The sequence below is a fragment of the Aphelocoma coerulescens genome, chromosome 3 (genome assembly GCF_041296385.1).
Source record: "Aphelocoma coerulescens isolate FSJ_1873_10779 chromosome 3, UR_Acoe_1.0, whole genome shotgun sequence".
In the NCBI taxonomy this organism is placed as follows: domain Eukaryota; kingdom Metazoa; phylum Chordata; class Aves; order Passeriformes; family Corvidae; genus Aphelocoma; species Aphelocoma coerulescens.
The window spans coordinates 15,372,707-15,399,270 of record NC_091016.1 but is presented as its reverse complement, the minus strand read 5'-3'; the positions used below and the strand labels follow the sequence as shown (position 1 = coordinate 15,399,270).

The window sequence follows — 26,564 nt, the reverse complement described above, 5'->3', positions numbered from 1 at the left end:
GAGCGTGCTGCTCCGCCAGCACCAGAGCGAGCGGCACTTCCAGCGGCGCCGCTGCCAGGACGGAGAGAGCCCGGCGGAGGCGGCACCGCGGCGGGCCGGGCAGGGGCGGGCAGGGGGCGGCCCCGCCGAGGGGCGGCAGCGGGGCGGCTCCGGGCGGAGCCGCGGGAGGGGCCTCGGCCGGGGCCGGGCCAGGGCCCGCGCCAGGCGGAGCCAAAAGAGCGTGCTGCTCCGCCAGCACCAGAGCCGCTGCCAGGACGGAGAGAGCCCGGCGGAGGCGGCACCGCGGCGGGCACGGGGCGGCCCCGCAGAGGGGCGGCCCGCGGGACGCGGCATGAGCCGCGCTGGGAGAGGCGGAGACAGGGACGGGACGGGAGTGAGTGGAGTGTGAGAGGGAGAAGGGGACGGAGAGCGAGCGGAAATCCGAGTGGAAAACCGATCGAGAGAGGCGCTGCTGCCGCTGCTGCTGCCGCTGCTGCTGCCGCTGCTGCTGCCGCTGAGCCGCCGGAGCGCGCGGCCGTTCCGTTCGTCCGTTCCCTGCACGAGCCCACCGGAGGAGCCGGCGCGCGCCCCGCGGAAGGGAAGAAGCAAACAAAGAAATAAATGCCCGTGAAAGAAATAACCTAATAAATCAATACAGAAATAAAGAAAAGTGTGGGCTTGTAGCTTTCTTCTTCCTTGGGTGAGATGAAGCATTTCACCGGGAAGAGTTCCCTGTCCTGATGGTTGTGCGAGAGTGGACAGGAGTGGAGCCTTTAATTTTCAGGTAGAAAAGATAAATCGTGTCAGTAATGTCATCTCTTTTCATCCTCTGTTGAGACAGTTGCAGGCTGCCAAAAGACAGAGTCTGCAATGTGGAACTTGGTCCCAAGCTTCTTTTTCTGCCAGAGGATGAGGAGGGGAAGTATCCCAGAATCACGGAGTCACGGCATGGTTTGGCTTGGACGGGACCTGAAAGATCACGTCGTTGCAAGCCCCCCTGCTGTGGCTAGGGACCCCTGGCACTGGACCAAGGGCTTGTCTAGAGCTCCATCCAGCCTGGCCTTGAACACTGCCAGGGAGGGGGTAGCCACACCTTCTCCGGGCAACCTGTGCCACGAGAGTCATTTTTCTGAATACCTCATCTAAACCTACTCTCTTTCCGTTTGGATCCATTCTCCCTTGTCCTGTCCTTGCCTGCCCTTGTCCAAAGTCCCTCTCCAGCTTTCTTGTAGGTTGCCGTCAGGTCCTGGAAGGCCACGGTTCCGTCGAGCCTAAGCCTAAGTGTCTTTTGCTGGCTGAACAAGCCCAGCTGTCTCAGCCTTTCCTTGCAGGAGAGGTGCTCCAGCGCTCGCTAAATCTCGGTGTCCCCCGTCCGCACGTGCTCCAGCCCGTCCGTGTCCTTGCCGTCCGTGCTGGGGAGCCCGGCAGAGCCGGATGCAGCGCTGCAGGTGCAGTGTCACCGGCGTGGAGGAGACACGGCCCTGCCAGCGGCTCCGGGAGCCAGCAGTTGGCGACTGGCCGCCCGCTTGCCAGAGACCCGGGGCCTTTGTGCCTCCCCTGCTCCCCGCGCCTTTCCCCGCCGCTCCCTCGCTCCCTCGCTCGCTCGGGGGAAATCCACCCTCTGCCGCCCCGCCCCGCTGCCCCGGGGGCTCCCCAGCGCCATCTTGAGGGCCCCAGGCCTCGGCCTCACCAGGCTCACCCGAAGGCCGTGGGGACACAAACACACGCACAGAAAGTGCCCTAGGGTTCCAAGGTCAAGCTTTTGCCTACGGCATCAGTTTGCTTTCAGACTGTGGACGAGATTATAAAATCACCAGGAGGAAAGAGCATGAAAAAGTTCTGCTTGGGCAGTACCTCAAGGCTTTGAGGGAGAGGGTTTGTGGTGCTTCCTCGCTCACAGGGAGCTGCAGGAAGTAAAACTAGAAATAAACTAGTAATAAACTAGTAAAAATAGTCATAACCCCGTATTAATTGGAAGGAAAACCTGAGGAATTGGCAGCTAGCCCCTCAGAAACATGAGGAGCAAAAGCCAGTCTTCTACCTGAGAGCTGCCTGGGCAGGGGCAATTCTTCCAATTGCATCAGCATGGCTGTGGCTAGAAAGGGCAGCGAGGAGAGGAATTCAGCGTCTCCTGGCAGCCCCTGAAATCCCAGCTCTCACTTGCGTGCACCGGGGATTCTGCTTCAGACTCTGAACTTGCGCAGCCGCTCCTTGGGCGCTGTTTGCCCCCAGGCACAGCGGTGGGTGCTGCAGCAGCTGTCCCGCACACAGGGCTCTGGAGCCTCCCCGAGGCCGCCAAGGACTGGAGGAGGCCATGTGCCCGGGATCTGGTGCAGCACCGTGGGGCTGTGGGGGATGCTTTGGTCTCTTTGGGGCGGGGGGTGGGGAGCGCCCACTCCGGGATGCGATCGCGGGACACTCGCTTGATGGCCACCTGCAAGTGGGGAGAGAAACCGGAAACAACGCCCATATTTAATGTGACTCCTCCTGGGAAATCATAGAATCACAGAATGATTTATATTGGAAAGATCCTGAGAGATTTTCTACTTCCAAAGCCCTGGCTGTGGGCAGGGACATCTTCCACTAGACGAGGTTGCTCAGGGCTCAATCCAACCTGGCCTTGAATGCTTCCAGGCTTGGGGCATCCACAGCTTCTCTGGGTAACTTGTTCCCTGTACCTCAGCAGCCTCCCAGTAAAGAATTTCTTCCTAGAAACTTGCAAAAGAGAGTAGAACTATTTCTGTAAATACAACAGCAACAAAAGGAGGGCTGAGGAGAATCTCTGCCTTTTACTGGATGTGGGGGGAAACATAGAACAAAGCATGAAGAAAAGCCTGAAGTACTTAATGCACTCTTCCTTCCCTGGGTGAAGACTGTCAGGATGGGCGGGCCCAGGGAGTGGTGGAATTAAATGGAATTAAATGCAGTTGGTGGCTGGTCCCAAGTGGTGTTCCCCAGGGCTCAGCACTGGGGCCAGTCGTGTTTCATATCTTTATCAATGATCTGGAGGAGAGGATCAAGGGCATCTCAGCCAGTTTGCAGATGACGCCAAGCTGGGTGGGAGCGTTGATCTGCTGGAGGGTAGGAAGTCTCTACAGAGAGATCTGGCCAGGCTGGATCATGGGCTGAGGTCAGTTGTATGAGGTTCAACAAGGTGAAGTGTCCCGTCCTGCACTTGGGCCACAACAACCCCACGGAAGGCTACAGGCCGGGGGCAGAGTGGCTGGAAAGCTGCCCAGCAGAAAAGGAGCTGAGGGTGCTGCTTGGCAGTGGCTGAACGTGAGCCAGCGTGTGCCCAGGTGGCCAAGAAGGCCAATGGCATCCCGTCCTGGGATATGCTTTAGTGGTGGCCTTGGCAGTGTTAGCGGCCTCAGGTTATTGGGGGGACTCTGTGATCTTAAAGGTCTTTCCCAATGGAAACAGTTCTGTGATTCTAAACCTCCATTCCTTGTTTTGAAGGATGCAGTCCCAAACAGACCCACATTTGTGTTCTTAAGGAATTTAGCATCTACCTTTCCGTGCAAGTAAGAGGAATCAGGCTTTAAATGCTCTCGAAACACTTTTATTCCTTGATCTTAAGCTGTGTGTTTGAATTGAGGAGATTTTGTACAGAAAGGTTGGACCAGAAGATAAATGCAGGCAATTTAGCTTCAATGGCACTTGTTTCATCTGCTTTTCTGCTTCCTTTCCCCATGGGGGGCAGATTTGGGAGTATTTGTCTTGTGCTTTTGAGTTCTGGCCCAGACTTGCTCATGGATGTGCTGTAAAACCTTAGCTACCCCTTTCTACTGACAAAATCTTGCAGGCTGGTGGGAATTGCTAGAGACAAGGCTTATAAAGCAGTCCCCAGTATGATTAGCCCAGTGTCCCTGCTTAAATCCAGGCCTGCTTGTATTAAAAAGGAGCAAACTCTTCTAACCACCCCGCCTTTTATTTGTAGCTCTTGGGGCAAGTCCTGTGTGCCATTCCAACTCTTTGTTATCAAATGTGTGAAGTGATGTTGCTGCTGTAGCAGCAGCCTGAGTTCCGTGGGAACAACTCCAAAGCACTGTCCTGGGTCCCACTGCAGTGGGCAAGGTCAGAGACTTGCCTCTGCTGCCATGGGCATCCTGCCATGGGGAGAGCAGCTGCTGGGGCTTCCCCCATTCTGCTGACAGCAGTCTGCCTCCAACATGTGGACTGTATGGCCATGATTTTGACAGAATGTGCAAAATGCATCATTTGAACATTTTTTATGTTGCTCTAACATGACCTGACTCCAGCAGTTTGGTAGGCAGGACGCCTTGTGGGCAGGGCCATGGCAGGGATGGGTGGCTGTCACTTGCACTGGCAGTGTTATTTTTCCATGCAGGCTCCTGATGCTGCGGGGCAACGCACCAGCAGCTGTGTGGGGCCCAGCGACCAGCAGCACACCGAGGAGACCCTCATCTGCACAGAGCCCATCGCCCCTTTGCTCCCCCCATGGCGGCACAAGACAATTCCGCCCCAGGTGAAGGGCTGCAGCAGACTGGAGACTCCTTCAGCCAGGACTCGTTGCAATCTCCTTCCTGCAGCTGTGCCCGGAGGATGTTGGCCTGCAGCGGCGGTGCCGATGCCCAGGAATGCTGCTCGGCTCAGGGAGGCGGAGTGGGTACAAAAGCTGCACTCAAAGCGCTGATCGCGAGACCCCAGAGCCGCTGGCAAGTGCAGCAGCTCTTCTTCATTCCGTGCAAGTGAGAGCCCAGCCTTAGAGCCTGTCCCGGGGGACAGGGAAACGCTCTGTGTATAGTTTTGAATGTTCAGGGACAGCCAAGATGAGAATTGTTTTGAGGCAGGTGATGTTAATGTTGGGTTTGGGTGTGTCTGCAGGAAAGAAAGCAGGAATGAACCCCTGCCACAAGGAAGGAGAACATTTGCATGGCCAATTTACACCCTACAGACACACGGATCATATCGGCCCGCTGAATACTGGGAGCATCTATTGCAGGGGGCAAAGCTTCCTTTAATAGATGGGAAAGATGAGATTTGAACAAATAATTTTGCTGATGCAGAAAAAGGGATGAGACCCACTGATCCCTTGCCTCAGGGTTAGTTCTGCCAAATCCTGGGCACGGCCCCTTTGGAATGACTCCGTAATTGCTGATATGCAGCTGGAATGCTGAATGCATCTGGGGAGAAGTATTGCTGAGTATGTAAGGTGGCATTTTTGCTGGATTAATTCTGGACTAGGAGTGTGTAGGTAATGTAACTGTAATGTTCTACAGGGGGAAAAAAATCCTGATTTCAGAAAGTTATTCTTTTTTTTTACCGCTTGGCTGCCACATGATTTTATCATCGGTGGAGGACTGTAGAGAATGATTAGTTCTCTGAGTTTTAGGAGCTCTGTTGGAGAGCATTTCAGAATGACCTGCCCAGTGGTTTTTCCATTAGGAAGATTTTCAATTGTTAGGATTAGCCAAGATCAGAAATATTTTGAGGCAGGTCATGTTTATGTTGGGTTTGGGTGTCTCTGCAGGAAGGAAAGCAGGGAATAAACCCCTAGAAAAATGAAGTAGAGCAAAAGTGGATTGTTTGGATAGGCCAATTTGTTCCCTACAGATATGGGCTGCTTGAATACTGGGGATATCTAATGGAGAGTGCAAAGCTTCTTCAACTTCTAACATGGGGTACCACTGTTCATGTGCCAGCCCTTCGTTTGATGTGAACAGAAAAAATCAAATCCAAAAAGTGCAAAACCCAGCCCAGATCTGAGTGGGAGTTACAAAAATAAATGCCTTGAGAAGTAGCTTTGGAAAGTGCCTTTCCTCCTAGACAGTGTCAAACCCACAGGCCTAGCCTGCTGGGGCTTAGGGCTGGCTGCCCTTGGGAAGGGAAGGGGATGGTGTTGGGATGGGGGTTTTGCGGCCATGGAAACGAGAGAACCACGGGCGAGCGTGTCACAAAGGGGCAGCCCCGCGCTGAGGTTGTGAAGGTCGCGGGTGTCACAGGCACAGCGGCAGGAGACGCGTCCGGCTCTGCCTCTCTGCGCCGACTGCTGGCGATTGGAGTCCCCCGACCTTGTTCTAAGGCTGGGTACCAAGCTCCCGTCGCTGTCTACGCCGAGAGCGTTCCCAAATTCAAACCCAGATACTTCTGCGAGGCAGAAGCACGGGTTCGAACATGGACTTCACTGGAAAAGGAAAGACCGCTGAAGAAAAAGGTGAGGATAGAATGGAGATGAAAGGCCTCGGCCAAATGGAAAAAAATCCCAGCAGATTTCAGGGAAAACTGGTCGATGGTGGTCAGTGCTGGCTCTGTGTCAGAGTAGGTGGCTGACAGGTACAGATGATCCTGCAAGGATGCCCAAGGCATCACAACATTCTGTCCTTGGTTTACTCTGCTTTCTCCTTTTTCTCAGTAGCCAAATGACTCATACTGCCAGTCAGGACAGGGACTGTGGCCACAGCAGACCACAAAGTGGACATGGTCATAAGATGCAAGGCCTGTTTCTATCTTAGCACTCAATGTCAGGTCTCACTAAAAATAAATTTCCCCTTCTTCGTCTGCTGGCTGATCAGCTCGACCCCTGAGGATGTTATAACAGTGCTGTTAAAACACCAGCAAGGCCTGCCTGCTTGCTGAGAGGTCTTGCTGGTTTGCAGGAACAGCAGTCAGGACTGTGTGGGTCTGTACTTGGTATGCACAGAAGCCCAGTCTCAAGAAGGAATGGGTTTTTTCCCCTCTTATCATTGCAGCCTTCCACCTTGCCCTTCAGGCTTGCCAGGTCCATACTGTTAAGAACAATCACAGCGATGCTAGTTTCATGAAAGATAAAAACAAAGCAAACTTCTCAATACTTAAAAAATCCTTGGATGCCTCACCCATTCAATGAGTAGATATCAAAGGCTGGAGTTCAGCTAACTCACTTCTTCCCTTGTACCTGATCTACAGCTTCTTCTGAAGACAAAGCCTCAAGGAAGAAGTGGATGGAGACCATGCCTAAGGAGGGCCCTGTGTGGCCTCCCCACCCTGGTGCCCTCCCTCCCCTGCCTGGCTGCAAGGATGCTGTGCAGACCCCCAGGCTTGGCAGTGCAGGTCTCCGCTCACAGCCTGCTCAGGGGGCCTTGGCCCAGGAGCCCCGGCAGGGGCAGCTGAGCAGCGCTGCCCCCGGGGTCACTGCCAGGGAGGACACGGTGAAGGCTGAGCATGGCTCAGCCTCACAAAGAGGTAAGGCGGGAGCTGGGCCGCTGTCTGGCGGGAGGAAGGCTCTTGTGCCAGCCTAGAGAGCCTGGGCACATTGCCAGGGAACAGTTCTGCCCTGCATGTGCCCCCTGCAATGAGCTGTGCAGCTCCCAGTGCCCCGTGTAGCTGTAGGGCTGCTCAGCTGTGGGGCCGGGAGAGGAGCAGGAGGGTGCGTGTGCAGCTGAGCCATTCCTGGAAAGCACAGGGCTCTGGGCTCCCTGCTGTCCCAGGGCAGCCCAGAGGCCACGCTGTTCCTGTGCTGGCTCTCTGGAAGTGGGTCAGGGTGTCTCCCTGGTCTGCCTCAAGTGGCTGCTGGCAGGAGCGTGTTTCCCTGTGCAGCTCTTTAGAAGTTACCTGGGAATCTCTCCAATGAAATAGTGTACCTTCAGATACTTTATGTTGGCATTGTGGCCTCTGTTATATTTTGTGTCTCCATTTTGCAGGACTGACTGGCTACACTCTTGCCAAGAAGTTTACCGTGGCATCTCCCTCCATGCTCCTTCCCTCCAAGCCATTGCCTCCCATCCAGAAGAGCTCTCCTTCTTCTAACACCAACAAAATATGTAGCGGAGAGCAGGAGAATGGGAAAACTGTCACCGGCAATGGTGATGACAGAAGAAAACAGCAGGAGCTGAGTTCAGAGGGAACAGGACATACGGTAAGGACCAGCCTAAGTCCTGTCTGGTGGATTTCCAGTTTATGTGCTGTAGGCAGAGCTCTGAGAGCTTTTGCTGTGGTGTGAGCCCAGGGAAGCAGCTGAGCAAAGAGAGAGCTCAGCAGGACACTGCACTTCAGGCTGTCTTTGCAGTGGGTGTGTAGTGCAGGCGTCATGTCCTCAGCGTGTATCAGTAGCAGGGGAGGTCTTTGCATGGTTTTGGGGCTCTGTTGTGGCTCCTGCTCTGTCTTATGGCTGAGAAAACACCAACAGGCAGTCAGAGCAGCTGAAGTTGGCCAATCTTGTGAACCAATCCTTCTACATTTAGTGAACTACGGGTATGTGTGAACCATCTGTGTGTCTTGGTGGTATTTTCTGTCAGCTGTGTCCTGTTTGGACGGAGAAAGGTGTTTGCTGGAACAGGCAGACCTGCAAAGTCACTTCCAGGTTGTGTCGGCTTTTGAGTTGTACAGGCATGCCCTTGTGCCCAGTTGTCTCTGATGCTATTTCTAGACTTCATCATCTTCTGGGCAGCTTTGTGCAATCGTGCATGGCTTTGTCCAGAGGGAAGGGATGGCAGGTGGCCATGGGGAGAGCAGTCCAGAGCCCACCCCCACGATTGCCTTTGCAGCAAGGCCAGGACCTGCAGTTGTTTTGGGTTTGCCGTGGGGTGCAGGAGGAGGCGGATGAACAACAGCTTTGGTAAACAGAATGTCCAACCCAAGGCTTGTGTACTTGATTCCAGCCTTGCTGAGAAAGGGCCCAGCGTATCCCTGACAGGAAGTGATCCTTCCGCTGAAGTTTGAACAGGGCCTGGTTTGGCTCTTTAGCTGTGCCAGGGGCAATGGGATATTAAGGAAGGGTGTGCATCTGCCCCCGCTGCCTCCACCCCCCTTGCTGGACATGGCATGGGGGCCCTGGAGCAATTTGGGCAGGCAGAGGCCTTCCAGAGAGCAGCAGGGCAGGGAGCTCTGTGGAACTTCCTAAATGCCAGTGAGCCTGAGATGATGGATGTGTGGGAGCTGGAGAGCACCGAGCATCCCCAGAGCTCAGCAGCATCGGGGCTCAAAGGCTGCTGGGGAACTGTACGAGGGAAGGGAAGCAGCAGCAGAAAGGAGGGGCTTGAGAAAAGCAGGTTTGGACATCCTGCAGAATGGCTTTGTGGGGGCTTGGCTGGAGATCAGCACTGGCTGTTAGGTGCTTTAGGGACAGGGATCCAAGCCCATTCCCATACGATCCAAAAGGCCAGTGGAAGCAGTGGCACCACAGAACATCTTGGTGCCAAACATGTGGATGCCAGCTGGCAATCCAGCCTTATTTCCAGAGAAGTGAGCACAGGGATAGAAGTGGCAAATGTGGGACATGGTCTCTCACTCACCACTTCCCTTTCCATTCCCTGTCCTAGACCAAGCTGCTCCATAAGTTTGACATTTCTGCCAGGTCCCAGCTAACAGCATGGCTAAATGTCTTCAGGCATGAATGGGGGCAAGGCTGGATGCTTGATCTGAGGAGTACTGTGTTCTACTCTTTGCAGGCTTCCTTGCTGTTTTCCAGTGGTGGGGATATGAAGAAGGGGTCATTGGGACCACCTTTGATCCCCCCAATACGCAAGGCAGTGAGTCCCCCTGTGAGCAGTGCGGCAGCGTCTGTCCCAAGCTCTCTGCAGCTGGATTTCCAGGAGTCCCCGGAGATGAGGTAAGCCAAGGTGTCTGCTGCTCCAGTGTGCTGTTCCTCTCGCTCTTTCAGTCTTGTGAGGTTATTTTCCACAGTCATCTCTCCCATGTATTTAGGCAAACCTCCGTGTATTCCCCATTTTGCCCATCTGTGGTGATCCAGCGCAATGGCAAACCCAACACCATATGCCCTAAGAGCAGAGGTGGTTGTGGGGAAGAGGAGGCAGGGCTTAAGAGCTCCTCAGAACAGGTCCTCTGCTGGACTTGGCTGCTGATTCCCTCTATGATGTTTGTGGTGTCATTTGGGAACTGTATTGCATGGATCTGGATACTGCAGTTCTTTGAATACTGTGATCCTTGACTGTCAACTTCTGCAGCCATGAGAATATGGCAGGGCAAATATTGGCTACTGAGGAGGTGTCTGCAAATTCAGGTGCTGCTTCTGTAAATGTCAGGCGTGACTTCTCTGTGCCTGGGCCTCCACCGTGAAACCAGAGCCCAGATAAAACTTGGGGTACAGATGTATAATCTGATCGATGTCTAGTATTTCGATCTGGGCTTAAGATCAAAGAGGGCAAGGTGCTAGAGAAGAGTTATAGGACTGTACCTGATGCAAAGATATTAGCTTGGATATAGGTGTGAGAAAATGTAGCTGTCAAGCTTATCCTAGTGACAAGGATAAGGAAGGAGTCACAGAAGTTGCAATTGAAAAGCATCCGTAGGGCTTTTAAAGTGCAATCTGAATATCCTTACCTAGCAGCTGAGTTGGAAAAGGCCTTTTTGTCCTTGAAAGAGCAAGCAGGTGTACTGTCATTCTCAGGAGAGAGCAGTGCTATGACCCCATGTAGCCCGAGACTGTCACCAGTGTAAGGCATGAGCAGGCAAAGTCAAGCTTTGTCAGGAGAACAAAAGTAGCTGCCCTCCATACAGACTTGTGTCTCAGCTCAGCAGCTCTTGCTGCTTCACAGAGGCTGTAGGAGCCACTTGGCTCCAAAAGGAGAGAACTGGGCAGGTCTGATGCAAGTTGAAGAATGACTGCTGTGTTTCAGCCGGAGCTTGGCAAGCTCTGTGGGACTCCAGCAACTGAAAGCTTAAGGACAATTCATCAGCTTTGCAATTGGGTTTGCAGTTGGGTTGGTTTGCAGTTTTGCAGTTGGGTTTATGTGTTGCATTTCCTCCTTCATCAGGGGGACCATGCTAAGAAGGTTTGCCTCCTTTGATGCTACACACATTCCATGCCCTTCTCTTTCTACCTGCTCATATGTTCTTTTCTCCTTCATTTTCTCAAGGCCAAGATCCAGCAGCAGAAGCAAAGAGAAGAACTCTGAACATGCAAGTAGGTACAGGGCATGTCTGTCCCTAAAATGACCATTGGAATGCTGATCCAGGGGTGGCATTGGGACATTTGGGTTGAAAACCATCCTGCTTTAAATTTCTTCGAATCCCTTTCAATTCCTTGATGGGCTCAGTGGACTCTCCCAGAGCCTGGTCACTGGGAGTGTGCTCCGGTGGTGCAGCGAAAATTACTCCAGGAGCTGCACTGGTACCTTGGGGCTTGGGAAATGTGCCACAAGAAAAGAAAACATTCCTCTCCATCCTGCACATGCCTTTCGTCTCCCTGCACCCTTTCTAAGGTCATAATTAGTAGAGAAAAAAAGACATTTAGCATGAAAGGAGAAATGTTCCCACTCCTTCCTCCTGCCTTTGAAGGAGGACACCTTCCCTTGGGGCAGTTTCTGTGCTGAAGCCTTTGCGATCTGAAGGAGATTCATGGACATTGCCTGGTTTTGCATGGGGAGAAATAGGGAAACCTCCTTAGACAGAAAGGCCTTGTTAATGTTCCAATTAAGGGGAAGGAGACTTCCAAATGGATGCAGCCTATGCAGGATCAGAGTTTGTCATCCTCTGACAGCACAGGCCTAAAGCCACCTATGGCAGGTTCACGATGGCAAATCTCTTCCCCGACTCTCTCTGCCCGTGTCAGTAGTGCAGGCTGAGGCTGGGGGAGGAGATGGCTTCTGCCCTGTCCCCCCTCCCTGCCTTGCCTGAGCCCTGACAAGAAGAGTTGTGCCAGACAAAATGCGGTGTCTGGTGCATGTGTGTCAGCCCCTGCTTTCAAGTTCAAAGCCTCAATGACAGTGGTGTTGCTCCTTTGCCATCTCTGGGCGTGGAATGATAGGAGAGGTGAGATTTGAAGGAACAATTTTGCTGATGCAGAAAAAGGGATCAGATCCACTGGTCCCTTGCCTCAGGGTTAGTTCTGCCAAATCCTTGGCAAGGCCCCTTTGGAATGACTCCGTAATTGCTGATATGCAGCTGGAATGCTGAATGCATCTGGGGAGAAGTATTGCTGAGTATGTAAGGTGGCATTTTAGCTGGATTAATTCTGCACTAGAAATGAGCTATCTCATTAAAGCTTACCTGTTACGCTTTTATAATTGTGCTGACCATTCTACAGGGGAAAAAAATCCTGATTTAAGACAGTTATTCCTTTTTACTGTCCTGCTGCCACATGATTTTATCATCGGTGGAGGCTTGTACAGAATGATTAGTTCTCTGAGTTTTAAAAGCTCCGTTGGAGAGCATTTCAGATTAACCTGCCCCTGCCATTTCCATTAAGAAAATTTTGAATTGTCAGGATTAGCGAAGATCAGAAATGTTTTGAGGCAGGTCATGTTTATGTTGGGTTTGGGTGTCTCTACAGGGGAGAAAGCAGGGAATAAACCCCTGGAGCAACAAAGCAGAGAAAAGCTGGAACGTTTGCATGAACAATGTGCTCCCTACAGATATGGGCTGCTTGAATACTGGGGACATCTAAATTTGATTGCAAATCTTCTTTTGCTTCTAACACATGGTGCCATTGTTTGTGTCCCAGCACTGCCTTTGTTGTAAAGAGAAATAAAAACCACCAACAAAACCCAGCCGAGAACTGAGGGGGAGTTACAGAAACAAAGGCCTTGAAAACTGGCTTTGGAAAGCAATTACTTCCTAGGTGGAATTGTCAAATTCTAGAGACCCCCCTGTGGGTTGCCAACTGTTTGGAAGGAAAGGGATCCCCAACTAGTGGATGAGCCATGAGCAGCACAGAAGCAAAGTAGTGGAATGTCTCTCTCCTGTCCTGCCAGCTCCATAGAGTTCAGACCAATTATAGTGATGCTAGTCTCATGAAAAATAAAAACAAAGCGATCTTCTCAATATTAAAACACCCCTCGAGTGCCTCACCCATTAGTTGTGGTGATTGTAAAGGTGGGAGTTCAACTAACTCACTTCTTCCCTTGTACCTGATCTACAGCTTCTTCTGAGTCTACAACAAAAGCCCAGAGGAAGAAAAAAAATTCATGGTGTGTGATAGGACCTGGGATGCCTCTGTTCCCAAGGGACCTGGCTGAACTTTTCGGCTTGGTGCCAACTGACGTGCGGAAGCCCGGCCTTGGCAGTGCAGGTCTCCGCTCGCAGCCTGCTCAGGGGGCCTTGGCCCAGGAGCCCCGGCAGGGGCAGCTGAGCAGCGCTGCCCCCGGGGTCACTGCCAGGGAGGACACGGTGAAGGCTGAGCATGGCTCAGCCTCACAAAGAGGTAAGGCGGGAGCTGGGCCGCTCTCTGGCGGGAGGAAGGCTCTTGTGCCAGCCTAGAGAGCCTGGGCACATTGCCAGGGAACAGTTCTGCCCTGCATGTGCCCCCTGCAATGAGCTGTGCAGCTCCCAGTGCCCCGTGTAGCTGTAGGGCTGCTCAGCTGTGGGGCCGGGAGAGGAGCAGGAGGGTGCGTGTGCAGCTGAGCCATTCCTGGAAAGCACAGGGCTCTGGGCTCCCTGCTGTCCCAGGGCAGCCCAGAGGCCAGGCTGTTCCTGTGCTGGCTCTCTGGAAGTGGGTCAGGGTGTCTCCCTGGTCTGCCTCAAGTGGCTGCTGGCAGGAGCGTGTTTCCCTGTGCAGCTCTTTAGAAGTTTCCAGGGACTCTCTTCAGCGAAATAGTGTAGCTTCAGATGCTTTATGTTGGCATTGTGGCCTCTGTTATATTTTGTGTCTCCATTTTGCAGGACTGACTGGCTACACTCTTGCCAAGAAGTTTACCGTGGCATCTCCCTCCATGCTCCTTCCCTCCAAGCCATTGCCTCCCATCCAGAAGAGCTCTCCTTCTTCTAACACCAACAAAATATGTAGCGGAGAGCAGGAGAATGGGAAAACTATCACTGGCAATGGTGATGACAGAAGAAAACAGCAGGAGCTGAGTTCAGAGGGAACAGGACATACGGTAAGGACCAGCCTAAGTCCTGTCTGGTGGATTTCCAGTTTATGTGCTGTAGGCAGAGCTCTGAGAGCTTTTGCTGTGGTGTGAGCCCAGGGAAGCAGCTGAGCAAAGAGAGAGCTCAGCAGGACACTGCACTTCAGGCTGTCTTTGCAGTGGGTGTGTAGTGCAGGCGTCATGTCCTCAGCGTGTATCAGTAGCAGGGGAGGTCTTTGCATGGTTTTGGGGCTCTTTTGTGGCTCCTGCTCTGTCTTATGGCTGAGAAAACACCAACAGGCAGTCAGAGCAGCTGAAGTTGGCCAATCTTGTGAACCAATCCTTCTACATTTAGTGAACTACGGGTATGTGTGAACCATCTCTGTGTCTTGGTGGTATTTTCTGTCAGCTGTGTCCTGTTTGGACGGAGAAAGGTGTTTGCTGGAACAGGCAGTCCTGCAAAGTCAGTTCCAGGTTGTGTCAGCTTTTGAGTTGTACAGCCATGCCCTTGTGCCCAGTTGTCTCTGATGCTATTTCTAGACTTCATCATCTTCTGGGCAGCTTTGTGCAATCGTGCATGGCTTTGTCCAGAGGGAAGGGATGGCAGGTGGCCATGGGGAGAGCAGTCCAGAGCCCACCCCCACGATTGCCTTTGCAGCAGGGCCAGGACCTGCAGTTGTTTTGGGTTTGCCGTGGGGTGCAGGAGGAGGCGGATGAACAACAGCTTTGGTAAACAGAATGTCCAACCCAAGGCTTGTGTACTTGATTCCAGCCTTGCTGAGAAAGGGCCCAGCGTATCCCTGACAGGAAGTGATCCTTCCGCTGAAGTTTGAACAGGGCCTGGTTTGGCTCTTTAGCTGTGCCAGGGGCAATGGGATATTAAGGAAGGGTGTGCATCTGCCCCTGCTGCCTCCACCCCCCTTGCTGGACATGGCATGGGGGCCCTGGAGCAACTTGGGCCGGCAGAGGCCTTCCAGAGAGCAGCAGGGCAGGGAGCTCTGTGGAACTTCCTAAATGCCAGTGAGCCTGAGATGATGGATGTGTGGGAGCTGGAGAGCACCGAGCATCCCCAGAGCTCAGCAGCATCGGGGCTCAAAGGCTGCTGGGGAACTGTACGAGGGAAGGGAAGCAGCAGCAGAAAGGAGGGGCTTGAGAAAAGCAGGTTTGGACATCCTGCAGAATGGCTTTGTGGGGGCTTGGCTGGAGATCAGCACTGGCTGTTAGGTGCTTTAGGGACAGGGATCCAAGCCCATTCCCATACGATCCAAAAGGCCAGTGGAGGCAGTGGCACCACAGGACATCTTGGTGCCAAACATGTGGATGCCAGCTGGCAATCCAGCCATATTTCCAGAGAAGTGAGCACAGGGATAGAAGTGGCAAATGTGGGACATGGTCTCTCACTCACCACTTCCCTTTCCATTCCCTGTCCTAGACCAAGCTGCTCCATCAGTTTGACATTTCTGCCAGGTCCCAGCTAACAGCATGGCTAAATGTCTTCAGGCATGAATGGGGGCAAGGCTGGATGCTTGATCTGAGGAGTACTGTGTTCTACTCTTTGCAGGCTTCCTTGCTGTTTTCCAGTGGTGGGGATATGAAGAAGGGGTCATTGGGACCACCTTTGATCCCCCCAATACGCAAGGCAGTGAGTCCCCCTGTGAGCAGTGCGGCAGCGTCTGTCCCAAGCTCTCTGCAGCTGGATTTCCAGGAGTCCCCGGAGATGAGGTAAGCCAAGGTGTCTGCTGCTCCAGTGTGCTGTTCCTCTCGCTCTTTCAGTCTTGTGAGGTTATTTTCCACAGTCATCTCTCCCATGTATTTAGGCAAACCTCCGTGTATTCCCCATTTTGCCCATCTGTGGTGATCCAGCGCAATGGCAAACCCAACACCATATGCCCTAAGAGCAGAGGTGGTTGTGGGGAAGAGGAGGCAGGGCTTAAGAGCTCCTCAGAACAGGTCCTCTGCTGGACTTGGCTGCTGATTCCCTCTATGATGTTTGTGGTGTCATTTGGGAACTGTATTGCATGGATCTGGATACTGCAGTTCTTTGAATACTGTGATCCTTGACTGTCAACTTCTGCAGCCATGAGAATATGGCAGGGCAAATATTGGCTACTGAGGAGGTGTCTGCAAATTCAGGTGCTGCTTCTGTAAATGTCAGGCGTGACTTCTCTGTGCCTGGGCCTCCACCGTGAAACCAGAGCCCAGATAAAACTTGGGGTACAGATGTATAATCTGATCGATGTCTAGTATTTCGATATGGGCTTAAGATCAAAGAGGGCAAGGTGCTAGAGAAGAGTTACAGGACTGTACCTATTACCGCAGGCCTGGTTCCTACGGTATAGCACCGTGTCCCGCAGCCATAGGGAGGAGGAGGAGGAGAAGATCCAGCAGGCAGGAGTTGTGCAGCAAGATTGATTTATTTAATTATTTTACAAACTCTTTTATAGACTTTTTTCTTCATAGCCTAATTGGACAAAGGGCCAGCCACCCCTTGGGGGTGATTGGCTAAAATCCTAAAACATCCATTGTCAAAATATTTTTCTACTATACCATAAACAAGACTTTTCAAGGTTGCAGGTGTCTGGGTTGTTTACATTCCCTGCTACCTCTTCTGTGAGAGAGAAAAGTCTCTCACGGACTTAGAAAATAACAAGAAAATCCTCGCTAGCAGCATTTTTGTATCTACAATTCCCCCTTTTTGTTTTATAAGATAACAACTCTACTATTAATGCCAAATAGAAATCTACATCAGTTATTAATTCTAAATATGTCCTTAAGGCTTTAACTATCTGACTCCATAACAAGAAATTTAAAGTTCAGTCTCTGCTTGTGGAAGGACCATCTGCCTGATGGTTGACATCCTGGTCATCATCAGAAGAGTCATTAGGCTGATGCTCTACATTCTGGTCGCCATTTGGATGATTGGCGTTCTGGTCATCATTCAGAGGTTGCCTGTTCTGCCTCTGGTGCCGTAGGTCAGGGCGAACGCATTTTGCAGGTAGCCACCGTATCCCAGTATCTGTGGAAACGCAAGCATACCCACGACCCCAAACGATAAGCTCATGTGGGCCTTCCCACTGGTTAGTGAGTAAATTCCGCACCCAGACTTTTGCCCGGGGCAGTTGTCTGTCACCTGCAGACTGCAATGAGAAAAAATGATTCAGAATAACAGGATTATTTGAATTTTGTGGTACTGTAAGGTGATTAATTGTATACAAAGCTTTTGCTAGTCGGCTCTGTGGGGTTTCTCCATGCATTCCCCTTTTCTGTTTGTCCAAAACATGCTTCAAGGTACCATGAGCGCATTCAACAATGGCTTGGCCAGTAGGAGAATGTGGGATACCAAAGGTATGGTCTACACCCCATAGGTGTAAAAACTGCCGTGTCTTCTCGGAGGCGTAGGCAGGACCATTATCGGTTGTCACAGAAGCTGGCACGCCCAGGACTGAGAAAGCCAATTTCCAATGGGCAATGACATCACGGCTCTTCTCTCCAGTGTGAGCAGTAGCCCACATAGCTGAGGAGAAAGTGTCAATAGACACGTGCACATATTTCAGCCGACCAAATTCTGGGACGTGAGTTACATCCGTTTGCCAAATCTGCAAGGCTTTCAGCCCTCTGGGGTTTACCCCTGCTGGCAAAGGCGCAGCGAGTCCGTGACAGTCAGCACAAGCGCTGACAATGTCGCGCGCCTCGGTTGGCGTGAAATGAAACTGCTTCTGCAGGGTATGTGCACTTTGATGGAAGAAACCGTGCGATGCCTTGGCTTGTGCAATTTTGTCAGGCTGAGGCCCTACCCATGCAGGGTTTGCCAGCATGTCAGCCCTGGCATTGCCTTCCGTTAGAAAACCTGGTAAATTGGTGTGGCTTCGAATGTGCAGAATGTAATACGGATGCACTCGAGCCTGAATTGCAGACCACAAGGTTTGCAACAGCGAAAACAGAGCCGCATTATTCACCTCCTTCAGAAGGGAACAATCTAAGCGTTGGGTGATATCTGCTACATAAGCAGAGTCAGTAACCAAATTCAAAGGTTCCTGTGAGAATCGCTGAAAAGCCATGGTAACAGCCCTTAATTCAACTAACTGAGCAGAGTCTGACTCGGATTGGTGTGTTAATGAACCACCACAAAGGCAGTGTAGGATACTGTGCGCCCTTACACACAGTGACCCCTGCTAAAATTTGTCCCAATCCGTACGCCCCAAGCTACCAACACATCCCGTCCCCAAAGGTTACAGGAAGTGGTAGCAACATAAGGCCTAATTGTAGCTGTGTGCCCCTCTGAGTCCTTCACCACCACAGGCCGTTCACTTAAATAGCTCTGTGTGGTTCCTCCTAATCCTGCGATGGCCGATCCCACCGGGGCTAAAGGCCATGAGGGAGGCCACGCAGAGAAGGAGATGATAGTTACATCAGCACCCATATCAATCAAACCTCGAAGCTGAATCCGGGGTGGTTGGGCGCTTGGCAGGACCAGGGTACGTGTCATCTGTGGCCTTTGGTCAGAGATGTCTGCAGTCCAGAGGGCCTGTGGAAGTCCCGTAGATCCACTGCCGTTATCTTCCTGAATTTGTTCTACCCTGGGGACACAAGACTTAAAAGGCACTAATTTAGCAAGGCAGGTCTTTTCAGGAATAGTTACAGGGGGGTTTTGCATGGAGACCATAGCGCAAATCTGACCTTTAAAGTCAGAATCAATAACTCCTGAGTGCACTAAGATTCCTTGATGGGCAACGCCAGGTTTTCTCACCAGCATCGCGCTGGATCCCTGGGCTAAGGGTCCATATGCATCCAAGGGAACCTTATAAATACCGCTAGAGTCTAAGACGACTGCGGCTGCGGTGTGGACGTCAAACCCGTCTGATCTGTGGGTGCCGTCTGATCCCTGGGTGCTGTCTCTAGGGTGGCTGGGTAGGCCTGTGCCTGTACCTGTGCCACTCTCTGGGGGAGCGACTGCATCGGAGAGCAATTCCCCCTCCTTGCATCCCGGTGGAAGTTTCCCGACAAAGGCCGACCATCGGCATGAGTCTGGGATCTACAGTAGCCCGTACAATGGCCTGGCCTGCCACACCTCCTGCACTGGGGGATCGGTGTGTTCTCTTTTTGGCTCGGCTTAGGCCGCTTCCGTTTCTTCACCTGTTTTGGTGGCTTTGGTTCACGACCAGAAGATGCGTGAACAGGCTGCAGGAACGCAGCCAAGGCAGACCTTTTCTGGTTCCCAGATCCCACCTTAGCACAGGCCTCGACCATGTCTGTTACCTCAGGGTCCCCTGGTAAGGCATCTATGATTTTTCTGCACTCCTCGTTTGTGTTATCTCTCACTAACTGCCTTAACAACATCTGTCTTAACCCATCATCCTCAACCTGCTTCTCAAGAGAAGCAGAAACTTTCTCTACAAAAGAGAGGAATGACTCTGATTTGCCTTGAACTATTTCAGTATATCGCTTTCTGGGCGCAGACAACTCTATGGTTTTCAACAGGGCAGCCATGCCGACCTGTTGAGCTTGCTGCAGGATGCTAGAGGGCAAGTTACCCTGTAGACTGGGATCAGAGAAGGGACCAGTCCCCATCAAAGCATCCACTCCTGCTGTCTGTCTAGGATCAGCAGCAGGGAGCTGCATATTTGCTAATGCAGTCTTGCCGGCCAGCTTTCTCCAGGTTTTCTCAAAAACTGTAAATTGTACAGGTTGAAATAGAATTTGACCTAAGTGTCTGATATCAAATGGAGAAAGCAAATCCGTATTTATCACCCTTATTATCTGCATAACCTCAGCAGAACCTAGTCCATATTGTGCCACCTTGGATTGGAGGCCCTGGGCAACTTTCCAGGCAAGTACCTCATGCTTGTCATGCTCCCCTGAATCTGGGAGAGCCTTATACACTGGGAAAGCTTGGATCTCCCCTTTAGGGGAAGCACTACCATCCTGAACTTCTGGCACCGCCTGTGGATGGAGTGTAACAGCTCCCCGGTTACCCCCAGAATCCTCAGATCTATATGGCATTCCAAGGATTTCTAATGACCTCCAGTCACCCTCCTCCAATGCTCGCATCTTAATAGACTCTAAGAAGCGATTATAATGCGTCGGACGCACTGTTACCGTGCAGTCCTGAAAGGTCCAGGGGCGAGACCGGCGCAGCCTTTTCCTTCGCCGCGCGGCTACAGCCGCCTGACGAGCTGGGGCCAGCACCTCATCTGCCTCACTGCCTGACGAGGAATCATCAGGCAAAGGCAACTTTGGGGTGCTGGGAGTGAACAGAAATTTACGTGGAGGGGCACTTTGGCTAAGTTCGCTAGAGGCAGAACAGACAGGACAGACTGCAGCTGGCTGCGCGGCAGTTTTTACACCAGTTTCTATACGGGAGGCCGTCTCGGCCGGCCCCGACCGAACTGGTACTGGAACTGCTGCCGCTGTCTCTGAGGCTACAGCCGCTCTCGGCGCCGCCGCCTCTGGCACAGCAGCTGCGTTCGGCGCGGTCGCCGCTGCCGCTGCTGTTCCGCGCTCCCCAGCCGCGCCCGGCGCTGCCGCCGCCGGCCCGTTCTCGGGGGTCGCTCTGGGCGCTTCCCCCCCTGCCCGCTGCTCCGCAGCCGCCGTCTCTGGCCGCGGCTCCGCAGCCGCTGCCGCTGCCGGGTTTTGCCGCGGCTGCGCCGCTTCCGAGTTCGCCGCCGGCCGCGCCGTTTCTCGGCTCGGAGCCGCATCTCCCGCGGATGGCGGGGGGGGCGCGGGCGGCGCTGGTTCGGGCATTCGCCGCTCTAACAGTGTGAGGAGTTCCTCCATCCTTCGGGATAAGTTTGGCAGCTCCATCAGCAAAGGCAAATGCTGCACTAAGAGGTCGATGGCTGGGTTCTGCGACTGCGCAGAACAGTCCAGCGCCAGGGAGGGCAGCGGACCACACCCAGGGAGTCCCGGGGCAGGCACGCCCGGCGCTATGCCGGCTAAGAAGTTAGATCCAGGTCCGTACGGAACCGAGCTAGGAGCCTCTCTGGGCATCCAAGTGGCTAAGCCGCTGATCTGCGGCCCTGGATAAGCCGTGGCCGCCGCCCAGCCGAATGGCAAGGCAGGCTGTGCGCCCTCCCGCTGCTCTGACCCCCCCGCCTCTGGCGGCGCGGGGTTCCTGGGGGCTGTGGAGTCCTGCGATTGTGCAGGGTGAGCCGGCGCAGGCTCTGCCTGTGGAGCTGGGGGGGGGTTTCTGAATCCATTATCATTTTCCCCGGAAACCCAGTCAACGGGGCCCCCCTCGGACATTCCTCCGTCACTCATCACCGAGATAGGCGAGCCAGCCCTGCTATCACAGTCAAGGTCTGTCAGCAGGAAAAATAATGAACGCCAGGTTTTGTATAATTCTAACGCTGCTGAGTCCCCAGTCGGGAGCTCCTGTCGGACAGCGCATCCGAGTTCCTGCCATAAGGCAAAGTCCAGGGCACTATCTCTGTCCATGGAAATCCCTTTTAAAGTAGCCCAGTCTAATAATTCCCGAACTGAGTTTTCAGGAATGGAGGTGCGCAATATGCTAAACACACCTTTCCAGACCAGCATCGCAGCTTCGGTTTGTGAGCCGCTGTTTGCCATTTCTCAGTTCTGTCGGACCTCCCGGTCCCGGGGGGCAAAGGGGAGCAGCGTACCTCTAGAGGAATTCGGCTTGGCTCGCAGCAGCAGGACACGTCAGGGAGTGCAGATCACGTCGGGCAGCACCAAATATTACCGCAGGCCTGGTTCCTACGGTATAGCACCGTGTCCCGCAGCCATAGGGAGGAGGAGGAGGAGAAGATCCAGCAGGCAGGAGTTGTGCAGCAAGATTGATTTATTTAATTATTTTACAAACTCTTTTATAGACTTTTTTCTTCATAGCCTAATTGGACAAAGGGCCAGCCACCCCTTGGGGGTGATTGGCTAAAATCCTAAAACATCCATTGTCAAAATATTTTTCTACTATACCATAAACAAGACTTTTCAAGGTTGCAGGTGTCTGGGTTGTTTACATTCCCTGCTACCTCTTCTGTGAGAGAGAAAAGTCTCTCACGGACTTAGAAAATAACAAGAAAATCCTCGCTAGCAGCATTTTTGTATCTACACTGTACCTGATGCAAAGATATTAGCTTGGATATAGGTGTGAGAAAATGTAGCTGTCAAGCTTATCCTAGTGACAAGGATAAGGAAGGAGTCACAGAAGATGCAATTGAAAAGCATCCGTAGGGCTTTTAAAGTGCAATCTGAGTATCCTTACCTAGCAGCTGAGTTGGAAAAGGCCTTTTTGTCCTTGAAAGAGCAAGCAGGTGTACTGTCATTCTCAGGAGAGAGCAGTGCTATGACCCCATGTAGCCCGAGACTGTCACCAGTGTAAGGCATGAGCAGGCAAAGTCAAGCTTTGTCAGGAGAACAAAAGTAGCTGCCCTCCATACAGACTTGTGTCTCAGCTCAGCAGCTCTTGCTGCTGCACAGAGGCTGTAGGAGCCACTTGGCTCCAAAAGGAGAGAACTGGGCAGGTCTGATGCAAGTTGAAGAATGACTGCTGTGTTTCAGCCAGAGCTTGGCAAGCTCTGTGGGACTCCAGCAACTGAAAGCTTAAGGACAATTCATCAGCTTTGCAATTGGGTTTGCAGTTGGGTTGGTTTGCAGTTTTGCAGTTGGGTTTATGTGTTGCATTTCCTCCTTCATCAGGGGGACCATGCTAAGAAGGTTTGCCTCCTTTGTTGCTACACACATTCCATGCCCTTCTCTTTCTACCTGCTCATATGTTCTTTTGTCCTCCATTTTCTCAAGGCCAAGATCCAGCAGCAGAAGCAAAGAGAAGAACTCTGAACATGCAAGTAGGTACAGGGCATGTCTGTCCCTAAAATGACCATTGGAATGCTGATCCAGGGGTGGCATTGGGACATTTGGGTTGAAAACCATCCTGCTTTAAATTTCTTCGAATCCCTTTCAATTCCTTGATGGGCTCAGTGGACTCTCCCAGAGCCTGGTCACTGGGAGTGTGCTCCGGTGGTGCAGCGAAAATTACTCCAGGAGCTGCACTGGTACCTTGGGGCTCGGGAAATGTGCCACAAGAAAAGAAAACATTCCTCTCCATCCTGCACATGCCTTTCGTCTCCCTGCACCCTTTCTAAGGTCATAATTAGTAGAGAAAAAAAGACATTTAGCATGAAAGGAGAAATGTTCCCACTCCTTCCTCCTGCCTTTGAAGGAGGACACCTTCCCTTGGGGCAGTTTCTGTGCTGAAGCCTTTGCGATCTGAAGGAGATTCATGGACATTGCCTGGTTTTGCATGGGGAGAAATAGGGAAACCTCCTTAGACAGAAAGGCCTTGTTAATGTTCCAATTAAGGGGAAGGAGACTTCCAAATGGATGCAGCCTATGCAGGATCAGAGTTTGTCATCCTCTGACAGCACAGGCCTAAAGCCACCTATGGCAGGTTCACGATGGCAAATCTCTTCCCCGACTCTCTCTGCCTGTGTCAGTAGTGCAGGCTGAGGCTGGGGGAGGAGATGGCTTCTGCCCTGTCCCCCCTCCCTGCCTTGCCTGAGCCCTGACAAGAAGAGTTGTGCCAGACAAAATGCGGTGTCTGGTGCATGTGTGTCAGCCCCTGCTTTCAAGTTCAAAGCCTCAATGACAGTGGTGTTGTTCCTTTGCCATCTCTGGGCGTGGAATGATAGGAGAGGTGAGATTTGAAGGAACAATTTTGCTGATGCAGAAAAAGGGATCAGATCCACTGGTCCCTTGCCTCAGGGTTAGTTCTGCCAAATCCTTGGCAAGGCCCCTTTGGAATGACTCCGTAATTGCTGATATGCAGCTGGAATGCTGAATGCATCTGGGGAGAAGTATTGCTGAGTATGTAAGGTGGCATTTTAGCTGGATTAATTCTGCACTAGAAATGAGCTATCTCATTAAAGCTTACCTGTTACGCTTTTATAATTGTGCTGACCATTCTACAGGGGAAAAAAATCCTGATTTAAGACAGTTATTCCTTTTTACTGCCCTGCTGCCACATGATTTTATCATCGGTGGAGGCCTGTACAGAATGATTAGTTCTCTGAGTTTTAAAAGCTCCGTTGGAGAGCATTTCAGATTAACCTGCCCCTGCCATTTCCATTAAGAAAATTTTGAATTGTCAGGATTAGCGAAGATCAGAAATGTTTTGAGGCAGGTCATGTTTATGTTGGGTTTGGGTGTCTCCACAGGGGAGAAAGCAGGGAATAAACCCCTGGAGCAACAAAGCAGAGAAAAGCTGGAACGTTTGCATGAACAATGTGCTCCCTACAGATATGGGCTGCTTGAATACTGGGGACATCTAATTTTGATTGCAAATCTTCTGCAGCTTCTAACACGTGGTGCCATTGTTTGTGTCCCAGCACTGCCTTTGTTGTAAAGAGAAATAAAAACCACCAACAAAACCCAGCCGAGAACTGAGGGGGAGTTACAGAAACAAAGGCCTTGAAAACTGGCTTTGGAAAGCAATTACTTCCTAGGTGGAATTGTCAAATTCTAGAGACCCCCCTGTGGGTTGCCAACTGTTTGGAAGGAAAGGGATCCCCAACTAGTGGATGAGCCATGAGCAGCACAGAAGCAAAGTAGTGGAATGTCTCTCTCCTGTCCTGCCAGCTCCATAGAGTTCAGACCAATTATAGTGATGCTAGTCTCATGAAAAATAAAAACAAAGCGATCTTCTCAATATTAAAACACCCCTCGAGTGCCTCACCCATTAGTTGTGGTGATTGTAAAGGTGGGAGTTCAACTAACTCACTTCTTCCCTTGTACCTGATCTACAGCTTCTTCTGAGTCTACAACAAAAGCCCAGAGGAAGAAAAAAAATTCATGGTGTGTGATAGGACCTGGGATGCCTCTGTTCCCAAGGGACCTGGCTGAACTTTTCGGCTTGGTGCCAACTGACGTGCGGAAGCCCGGCCTTGGCAGTGCAGGTCTCCGCTCGCAGCCTGCTCAGGGGGCCTTGGCCCAGGAGCCCCGGCAGGGGCAGCTGAGCAGCGCTGCCCCCGGGGTCACTGCCAGGGAGGACACGGTGAAGGCTGAGCATGGCTCAGCCTCACAAAGAGGTAAGGCGGGAGCTGGGCCGCTCTCTGGCGGGAGGAAGGCTCTTGTGCCAGCCTAGAGAGCCTGGGCACATTGCCAGGGAACAGTTCTGCCCTGCATGTGCCCCCTGCAATGAGCTGTGCAGCTCCCAGTGCCCCGTGTAGCTGTAGGGCTGCTCAGCTGTGGGGCCGGGAGAGGAGCAGGAGGGTGCGTGTGCAGCTGAGCCATTCCTGGAAAGCACAGGGCTCTGGGCTCCCTGCTGTCCCAGGGCAGCCCAGAGGCCAGGCTGTTCCTGTGCTGGCTCTCTGGAAGTGGGTCAGGGTGTCTCCCTGGTCTGCCTCAAGTGGCTGCTGGCAGGAGCGTGTTTCCCTGTGCAGCTCTTTAGAAGTTACCTGGGAATCTCTCCAATGAAATAGTGTAGCTTCAGATACTTTATGTTGGCATTGTGGCCTCTGTTACATTTTGTGTCTCCACTTTGCACTTGGGACTGACTGCACTGCTCCCAAGGAGGTTACCCTGGAGTCAGTAGTTTTTCCCTGTTAACTTCCCAGATGCTCTTACCTTCCGAGGCCTTGCCCCCAATCCAGAATAGCCCTCCTTCCTCAAAGCCCATATCTAACTCTTTTTTATTATTAAGCTGACCATTTTGCAGGGAAAAAAATCCTGATTTAAGACATTGGTTTTTTGCTACTTTGCTGCCACGGGATTTTATCCTCTGTGAAGCCATGTAAAGAGTGACTCATCCTCTGAGTTTTAAGGGCTCTGTTGGGGAGTATTTCAGAACGAGTTACATTGTTCCACTTCCATTAGGAAAATCAGCCTTTAGTCAGACTGGCCTGAAAGTGGCCCAATCTCACACAGTTTAGAATGAAAATCCTCGGGGAAAGCAAATGATCCCGTTTCAAGAACACAATTCACGTTTGGCTAACACTCCTGCAATCCTAAGCTTTTCTTTTCATGTCCTCTAAAATATTGCAACAAAGAGAAGAAAATATTGATCTAAATGCTTACAGGTATTAGAACCCAGGAGTTCTTTTAGGACCCAGGAAGAAGATGTGTACTAAAATCAGCATGAATTAGGGCAGATAAGAATCTCTGTCAGGAGCAAGCTCCGTCTCTGCCCTTCTCTATCAAACACAGCGGCTCTCCAGCACCCAGGGATGAGGCCTTCATCATGCAGGAGGTTTCACTCTGCTGGCCAACAGAGCAATGCCATGTCTGCTGCCAGTGCACTGTGGCAGTAGCCCATCCATTGGGAGAGGTTCTAGGCATATGTACCTTGCTGCTCTCAGACACAATCTCTGGGCCTTATCAGAGCTCCGCAGTCTGGAAGCTGTCTTGCCTGTTGCCCAGCGTGGCGCTGTTGGGGGCTTGAAGTGTGCCAGAGATTTACAGGAACCTTTGCTTCCATTAACAGGCCTCCCACTGAGCCAGGCCAAGGAGACGGATCACCCCACCGGTGCTGGCCTTACGAATGCCGAAGCCCTGAAGGATGGCTTTCAAAAGGTGAGGGATAAGGACAGGGATGAGCAGACTTCCTTTCCAGTGACTGTTTAGTGTTTGGCCCAAAATGTCCCTGAAAATCATAATCTTCCACTCTTGGGGGATGGGGATTCTCTTGGGAATATATTTGACAGCTCCAGAGCAATTGCTTGGCTATTTCCAGTGGTGGCAAGGTCACTGGTTTGGAGATGGTGCTAAGGTCATGCCAGAAGCATTCTTTATGTGCAAAGGCCCTTGTAGAGAAGTTCTGAATGGCAGAGCAAGCTACACATCAGTGAATGTGGGCAAAGTGCATCCTCGGAAGCACAGAAGCAAGGA

General features: G+C 52.1%; 1 protein-coding gene across 1 annotated transcript in view; it reads left to right on the top strand.

Moving 5' to 3' along the window:
• The first annotated feature begins 15,315 nt into the window (after window positions 1-15,315).
• LOC138107002 (TOG array regulator of axonemal microtubules protein 2-like) overlaps window positions 15,316-26,564 on the top strand; it is a 28,165-nt gene continuing 16,916 nt past the window's right edge. Inside the window, exons 1-4 of the mRNA XM_069008333.1 lie at window positions 15,316-15,446; window positions 22,482-22,528; window positions 24,485-24,766; window positions 26,161-26,249. Coding sequence (XP_068864434.1) covers window positions 15,316-15,446; window positions 22,482-22,528; window positions 24,485-24,766; window positions 26,161-26,249 — 549 coding nt within the window. The remainder of the gene's footprint in view (window positions 15,447-22,481; window positions 22,529-24,484; window positions 24,767-26,160; window positions 26,250-26,564) is intronic.